The sequence below is a fragment of the Lepeophtheirus salmonis genome, chromosome 9 (assembly GCF_016086655.4).
Source record: "Lepeophtheirus salmonis chromosome 9, UVic_Lsal_1.4, whole genome shotgun sequence".
Classification (NCBI taxonomy): Eukaryota; Metazoa; Arthropoda; class Copepoda; order Siphonostomatoida; family Caligidae; genus Lepeophtheirus; species Lepeophtheirus salmonis.
The window spans coordinates 21129425-21138440 of record NC_052139.2 but is presented as its reverse complement, the minus strand read 5'-3'; the positions used below and the strand labels follow the sequence as shown (position 1 = coordinate 21138440).

At 30.5% G+C, this 9016-nt stretch overlaps 1 protein-coding gene across 1 annotated transcript; it reads right to left on the bottom strand.

The window, feature by feature from the left end:
- Window positions 1–2223: 2223 nt before the first annotated feature.
- LOC121124659 (low choriolytic enzyme) lies at window positions 2224–3939 on the bottom strand. Its single transcript, XM_040719849.1, has 7 exons — window positions 3787–3939; window positions 3401–3732; window positions 3055–3338; window positions 2830–2996; window positions 2671–2772; window positions 2509–2604; window positions 2224–2439 (listed from the first exon to the last, which is right to left on the bottom strand). The coding sequence occupies exons 1-7, from the start codon at window positions 3845–3847 to the stop codon at window positions 2435–2437; spliced, it is 1047 nt and encodes a 348-aa protein (XP_040575783.1). The 5' UTR covers window positions 3848–3939; the 3' UTR covers window positions 2224–2434.
- Window positions 3940–9016: the final 5077 nt, after the last annotated feature.

Genomic DNA, 9016 nt, shown 5'->3' with positions numbered 1-9016 from the left:
CATTAACTTGTCAAACAAATTTTAATGTAAATTCCTTTGTCAATATTTAATCCTATCAATTAATTTATTTATTGAATAAATGGGAATACATATTTGAGGACGACAGAGATGGGTCTAAATTTTTTTTTCACACTCATGTAATTATCAAATTTGGTTAATTTCGGTCTGTATGCTTAGGGGCAACTCCAGGCCCTCAAAAATTTCAAGTGCCTCATATTTCTCTTAACTATATTGTTTTTTTAAAGTTTGCCATTTGTGAAACTTTTTTGTCTATGTAAGGCTAGGTTTACCTTTCAATTACAGAGAAATACACTTTTTTTAATTTATTTTGATCATGGTGGGTATTTGTCCATTTACGGTGATCTCGACTACACTAATAATCTTTCAAAGGCCCTTGAATGATTCGTTTTATGAGTGAAATATATATAATCAAATTAGTGATTTCATTCGTTATTTTCAGCTTATGTATTTTTTTTCTACTGCCATTTTTCCTTGACATGAGAAGGAAGGATAGTGATATAATAACCTTTTTTTGCGATTAGGAGAGAAGAGAAATTGTAATATATTGATTGTACATATATATTAGTGTTGAGACTCGGTCCAACACTGAATTTTGTTTTCGGTTCGGTAGTTTTTTTCTAGACCGATCTGGACCGATATTTCGGTCCAGACTATGGTCTCAGACCGTGGACCAATTTTTTTTGCTCTCACTTATTGGACCGATATTTTTTCGGTCTCACTTTATGGACCGATTTTTTTTTCGGTCTCAATTTATGGACCGATTTTTTTCTGTTTAAACTTCGTATGACGTCATTGTACTTGAAATGACATTTGATGTCATTTTATAAATAATTTATATATAAAATCAGTCTAGACCAATTTTTTTGGTGACCGAACTAGACCGAATTTTTCCTTTGCACTGATGTAGACCGAACTTTTTCCTTAGACTGATCTAGACCGAACTTTTCTATGAGACCGGTCCAGACCGAGATTTTTTGATGGACCGAACTAATTCAGTCCATCAAAATAAAAAGATAAATAAATACACACAAGAAATTTAGTTTTTTGGTAAAAAAAACAAAATCTAGAAAAAATTCAATTATAATGTTTTTTGAAAAACATTTTCAAATTTTATAGCTATTTCCAGAAAAATAAATTAAATTTCAAATATTTTTAATATTAAATTAATATAAAATAATAATAAAAAAACAAAAGTTCCTTAATTCGGGGGAGAGGCTACAGCCCCTCCAGTCCACCCCCTGTGGACACCACTTAGTTATGTACTACAAGTAAATCTCAAGTACCCATTGTAGTGCCTCCAAGTACACCAAGGGTTAAGGCTACGAATGTATTCGTCAATTTCTATAAAAACTGATTTTTTATTAACCTTTCGGGCGTTTTAAAAATGGCACTTTAAGTATCCCAAAATTTATCGTCCCATATGAATAGTCCATCATCCACAAAGTCGGGTCCTAATAAAATTTCCGTATCGGTCCTTTCTAAAAACTTCAACAGCTAAAATTACGTAGAATTACTAAGTACGTCATTTGAGTCGTTAAAGTTGCATGATATAAATAACCTCTTTCAAAGAAACAAGATCCCTGTAGGAGATGTGGACTAAAACGTATTATTATACGTTCAACCTATCATTCATTCATATCTATGTGGAAAATGAAGTGAAGAAAATAAATAGATATTTAAGACTGTTGAGGGGTAAAAAGATCGGATTGATAAAAAAAAAAAAGACTGAAAGTGCGGAAGTAAAAGGCGAATATGGTTTATTAGATCCAAAATTGTCGATCAATTTAGAAAGTAGATATATAAAACAACCAATCATGTTCCTCTGATATTTTTTTGTCCCTCAAAGGTCATAACGTGCCTGCTTTTGACGGAAATAAAACCTCACTTTCCTTTTCTTTTTCTGTATCTATCTCCTTCTCTCTGTATCTTTCTACATCCCTCTCTCCGTTTCTTTTATTCTGCCTTCATTGTTTGCATATATAACCTTATAATCATATTTGGTAGCTAGCCTTCTGTATTTTTATTGTTACCACTATTAATTATTATCGGAGGTTTTATTATTTAGATATTATTTTAGACAAATAAAAATTTATATATCCATGAATATTATAAACGAACCTATAGCATACATTAAATTAAAGTCTAATATCGTAAGAAATAATATTGTCAAACATAAAAAAATAGGCTCAAAAACCCGGGAAATTTGTGCAAATTCCTTTATTTTAAGACTTAAGATTCAAAAGTTCATCAAATGGGGATTTATGATTCATATTGCATATTTTTTTATAAACATTGCATAAAGATATAGTTTGGGAACATTTATCAGATAAATTAAAATGATTTACTCATAAATTATAGTTATATAATTAATTACATATTCTAATAGCAACGAGTTACTAACAACCAGAGTATGTTAACCTGAAAATATGAATTAAAATAATTAAAGATTGTAATTTTATTAAATAATTAAAGATGCATTCTAATTACATAATCCACACGTTAATTTACAACTATTTGTAATTTCATCATTCTCCCCACAAAGATGGCCCAATTCGGGGCAATTTGTATACATGTTCAAGCATTCTACAGACAAGAAACGGATTCAAAAATTAAGATAAAAAGTTAATATTTTCAAATAATAAAACCTACCTGTGCATTCGCCACAAGAAACTTTACAACCTCTTTTTATTTCTGGCCGGCTTTCGCAATAACTTGTTAATGAAGGACACTGTATATAAATATCCTTACATTCTATTTGATATAATGAATTTAGTTTTTTTGTTCAATGACTACAAGATAACTACTTACCAACACTTGGCTTTCTCGTCGTTTTAGTTCCTGGGTCCTCGTTACAGTCATAACGTGCTTGTACTTTAAGTGCATCTAACTTTGTCATAGCTTCTGCTTTCCCAATAACAATACCAGGGGGTACAGGTTTAAGGACCCTCATTGTATCTTGGGTGGTGGTTGTAAAACTAAAAATTGAAAAATATAATTACATATTCAAAAATTTCCTATAATTTAAAAAATTACTCTTTTAATCCATAGTGCATGATGGATCCATAGTCATAATCCAATCCAAACGTACGTGTTTTGAAACCCGAGTAGCAATTATCAAATGAAGCTTGTGTCGACATAGGATCACATACTGGTGGCCTTTCCCTTGAGTTAATATCAATAGCTCTAAAATAATTAGATATAGAACTCCGTTTAATTCTTGACCAATAAATTCTGACAAATTGATCTCGATCAGGTCTTGTTTGTTCGTGAGCAAATCCTAAAATATGGAGCATTTCGTGGGCAGCAATACGCATGCTCTGAGCAGAAGGATTTGTATGTAAATCAAGAAAAATGCCTTTCACATAAAATGCAAACTCACCATGCATGTTGTATATCCGTTATTCCTTTGTAAATTCAAATTATGTACTCCACGATTACGGTTGTAGCCCATGACTGCAAAGCATCCTTTTTCTCTGGGGTTGATAGTAACATAATTCTTTTGTCCTGAGCGTGGAACCCATTTTACACATGTTTTACTCTCGATTTCTTTCATTGCAGATTTAATCACACTCACTTCATAACGGTTGTACCCGAAACTGATTTCGTAGGGAACTTCATTGTTGGGCCACTTTTCCCCTCCTACAAAATTCCTGGAAGCCATTTCCTGCCTGTGAAATTTATCGTAAACAATGCGACATTCAGCAAGCTTGACTGAATACGAACATACTTTAGTGGAATGGATATATGCTTATTTCATTTACTTACCACTTGAATAGACATCATGAAGAGTCAGGAGTAGAGTACCAATGATTGTTAGTAGCATCATCTTGCCACGGTCAAATACGAACGCTTGCTGTGGAAATAAGTATTTAAATACATATATTTATATTCCATTTTTGTTTGTCCAATCTCACAAGTGATATTTCTCGAAAATGTATTCATAAATTTGTTTGTTTTAGTGTTGATGTCATTACTAGGTACGTTTAGGTATACTTTTAAAAGCCCACAAGTCCAGCTTCTCTTTAACTATACATTTCTGACTCATCGTATATACTTAAATTCAATATATGTGGCCTGCCAACATAAAAGCCAGCTAGAATTATTTTTCTAACAATTGAGTCCCGAGTATGAATGTATTCGTAAATTTCTATAAAAAAAATGATTTTTTATTAACCTTTCGGGCGTCTTAAAAATGGCACTTCAAGTACCCCAAATTTATCGTCACAATAATAGAATACAAAAATTGATAGATTTTATTAGAAATTAGACCCAGATTGGGTCAAATTTAGAATTTTAAATCGAATAAAGCCTCTTAACTATTGTTAAAAGTATTGGGTATTATATATCAAACCACGAATTTGAATAATAAGCCCACCTCCAATTGACTCTAATTCTCCATTGAAATAATAGGTCGTATGTATATATCTGTAGATACAGCATCTTGGAATTTTAAAGAGAAAAAGAAGAAAACTTCACATTTTCTTGTCCAGCTATTATTACTTTATACAAAATTACTATGATAATTTTCATCAATAAAAAAATACAATTAGACAGGAATTTTGTTTGTATTTTTGTAATTTTATAATATTTTAAAAAGTGTAATGTTTTTGATAACGTATCTCTCAGGAGGAGTCATTGAAATGCATATTGGTGGTGAAGGAAACTATATTTATGAATAGAATATCATATATCTTTGCACACTTATACTGATAACTCTACCTCGAAAACCTCAACGTGTTTGATCATTTATAAAGATATCGTTTATATAATCATACATATATGTTGACGTTGTACTATGTAAATTAGGAAAACTCGTATACTTGTGATATTGAAATGTATCCTGCAACAAAGATGATGATATTCCTCGTTGATGAATTTTATTGTCAGAAAGGCCTCTACAAATTAATGAGGGATTGGTTTGTTTTGTCTTCTTTTTTTTTCTTTTTTTCATCTTCTTCCTCTCTTTAAAGTCCTTCCCTAAGGAGGGGAATATGTTCCACCACTTCAAGGAAATACACTTGCTGTCTCGTAGTAAAATTTGATATCTTGAGTCCCATATGGCAACAATGAAGTAGATACTTATCTACCTCTTGATTTGAGGAAGAAATAAGGACTCCTGTATACTTGCTGCTGTTCAAGAACTGATTCATTTATGTAATTAATAGTATTATGATTATTAAAAGTCCCAAGTATCACAGCAGCAATAAACAATATCCTTTGAACAACTAACTGAGCTTCAGAGGATGAGTAGGTAGTGATCATCCATATAGTATAGTAATTCATGCTTAAAGATGGTCCTTAAAAACTGTAATGTCAATAATACCATCAAATTTTGATTAATAACTCGCAAATTATTCAATATTACAAATGTGAAAACAAAATACGCTGTGAATAAGATTCGTGATCCAACAAAATCTTCTATATATTATATTTTTGATGTACAATTATTATTATTTTTTTTGAATAATTTTCTATAGGGATAAAAAATTGGTCGACAGAGGATTTATCGTCATTTGTTTAAAAGAAACATGTTTTATCCTTGACTATAGTCCTTTGCCGACTTGTTGAATTAGCAATATACATGATAGAAGAAAAAAATGAATATTTTGTGAATGGAAAAGTTGAGTAGGATAAATTAAAAGCCCGTTTTGGCAAAATAGAAGAAAACCCGGATACAATGTTTATATTGGTGTTCGTCAAATTATAGAATCTGAAAAAAATAATTTGTATACCTAAATATCTTAATAAAATACAATAATTTGTGCATAAAAGAAACTCATAAGTTAAATGAAAAAACAGATATTTGTGATTCCAATGTTGTTGTTTTTTAGATATTTAGGATTTTAACAACTTGGTATTTTTTTGATAGGGGGTATATTTCATACTCTATTTCAAAGGAAAAAAATTGTTTAGTTGTCAAGAAATGTCCATTTAAATTACAAAAAAATACGAATAGATTACATTGAATTACCAATAGTACAAATATTTGAGAATAAATACAACTATCTGAATATGATTTCAAGAGCAGGACTCATTTGTCCTAGTAACCTCATTTATCCACTAGGATTTTTTATATATAGTGTGTTCAATTTAATAATAGATAATAATATTTCTAAGGAATTCTTAATCAATTCGAGAAATCTATGAGCTTATTTTTTATAAGTTCATACTCGAAAAGATTAAGGAGACTTAGTAGAAAATATTTTGTATATAAAATGTAAAGAAATATGTACGATAATATCATACAAATTGTTTCATGAATTATTTTTCTTCCAGTCATAATAGTCACTTAAGAAGTAATTCACGATAATCCATCTACAAGAAAGATCATGAAATTATCTTCTTCATCAACATAAACAAAATATTTTATTGGCCTCCATAATATTAACTCATTGTATAATAACATTTTCTCATATTGCTTTTAGATAATATTAAATATCAATAGAGATCCAAAAATACGTCGTATACATATATATATATATTTAGATTTTAGGAAAAAATGACAAGGGAAAAAATGGCAGCGGAAAAAATAGTAAGATAAAAAAAAGGAAAAGTGTTTAAATGGAAAAAATGGCAAGATTCTTTTAAACTGATATAATATCTATCACCAATATAATAAGAGAAAAGGAAAATAAACAAACACGATAGTGGTTCCAATGGAAGGAGTGCTAATCACTTAATTTTCCGTTATTGATTACGATATTATTGGACTATTCATATTGGACAAGACTCTTGGATTGATGGACAAATATTTGCAAAATACTATGCAAGAGCAGCGATTACCACTTCGTTATGATCCAGGATGTGTCAGAAGAAGAGGTGGTTGGATGTGGAGCGACAATCTACTGAGAGGATTCGGGCAGGTAGTCAAAGGTCGAGTTGTTGGAGAGTGCGAGGAAAACTGTAGAGCTCAGTACAGTTGGAGCTATCTGAAATTCCAATAGAAAGATGGTCTTTGTCTCTTCATAAAACTTCTTTCTTGCCCAAAGAGAACGAAGCAGGCTGCATTACGTAGTTATCTAAGGACTCGAATTCTCGAAGTTGTTTATCTAGGACTGTGAATTCATACTTCCAATGTATCAAGTCAAGTATGAGAACCATAAAAAGTGACTTATGGGCTCTTTCAAAGAATTTTTAAGTGTATTTTTCTAGTATGATACTATGGCATTTGAATATGTAACTACGTTTGTCATAAATAATAATGGTCTTCAATGATATTTATCAAAGAATATGAATATTATAACTCTATATATTCATTCATTTCAATTTAAAATGAGAATCCAGCTCCAATTTCATTAACTTGTCAAACAAATTTTAATGTAAATTCCTTAGTCAATGTTTAATTCCATCAATTAATTTATTTACTGAATAAATGTAAATACATATTTTATGACGAGAGAAACGACTCTAAAAAATAATTCGAGACTCATGTAATTATCTAATTTGGTTAATTTAGGTACGTTTAGTTAGAGCCAACTCTATGGGAAGGTTTCAGGGACTAATATAATATACAATAGCGGGGCTCCCAATTAATTATTCAAAAAATATCCCTAATATAATTTAAAGAACAGTATCTTGTGTTTCTGGGATCATTTTTTGCTGCTTCTACATATATGAAGTAATATACTATGTTGATATTTTCTCCTTTTTCTTCATTTTTGTTACAGATTTTTTTTATATTGACGCAAGGGATATTGAGTTTGGAGCCATCCTTTTGATATATACTTTAATTTTATAAATTATTAATGTTGACGTGGAATAGGTATATGTAGATGACTATATTTTTTAAAGTCAAAGGCTAATGTAAACATCCATTTGAATACACATGTCTTCCATACTTTCAATTCAAATATTGAAGTAGTACTTTTTAATCAAACAAGATATCAGCATTGTCCTGAAATTATGAATGAGTCATACCTTATCGTATAAAAAACTAATTATTATATGTATATTGTATATTACTTACTATACGAGGGTCGTTTGAAAAGTCCGAGAGATGGCACTACTAACAGGTATTGAGGTTATGTTTATTTACTAGCATCTCTTTGAAGAACACACACCAATTTTCAGCCAGATCAGTTCCTTTTGTTTGGCCTTCGTTTGAATCGAAGAAGTTGAGTGATTTTTCAAAAAAGAAGCTCGGTTGTTAAGTAAACATTACTCTGTGAAAGGCCAAACGCATCAATGGAGACTCAAAAGAAGTTTGATGAAAGCTATTGGGACTCTGTACCTTCAATTAGAAAAGTTTATAACAGGTTTCAAAAAATTTGCAATGACCATATGGGCAAAAGGGACACATAACGTTCTAGACACCCTGCTCAGGTTACTACTCCAGAAATCATTGATAACATCCATAATATAATAATGGATGATCTAAGGGTGAAAAAACATGAGATTATCAGTGATGTGGGCATCTAGAGTTGGAAGCCTACTTCCATTAATTTTGCAATCACAAATGCTGAGGATGAGTTGGTACATTGTCTTGATGGAAAAATACTTTTTTTGCGGGCCAATCGTGGGCGTTTTTCTTGCAGCCCTGTTTCAAACGGTCCAATAACGATGAATAATATGCATGAGTAATATTTTTACACTTTTCCAGATAGTTAATGAGGATTATTACTCGCCATAATATTTCTGGCAGATACTTCGATTCAAACGCATACTAAACAGAAAGTAATAGCCGATCTGGTGTTTTCCCAAGAGATGCTACTGAGTAAACATAGTGTCATCTGTTGGACTTTCCAAGGACATTTCAAAGGACTAATAATGCTAATAATTAATATATAATTTTTTTTGAAGGATATTAAGTTATTAAATTTTTTACGAAACTTCAGAATAAACATTCTTCAAAAATATAAATTAGAATCTGAATTTAAACTTCCCTCAGAAGTGATAAAAAAAGTTTTAAAGATTAAGGACTTTTATAAGAATTGGAGTATTAAAAGAAAAATATATTGGGGATAAATTTAAAAAGAGACCGATAAAAACTCATCCT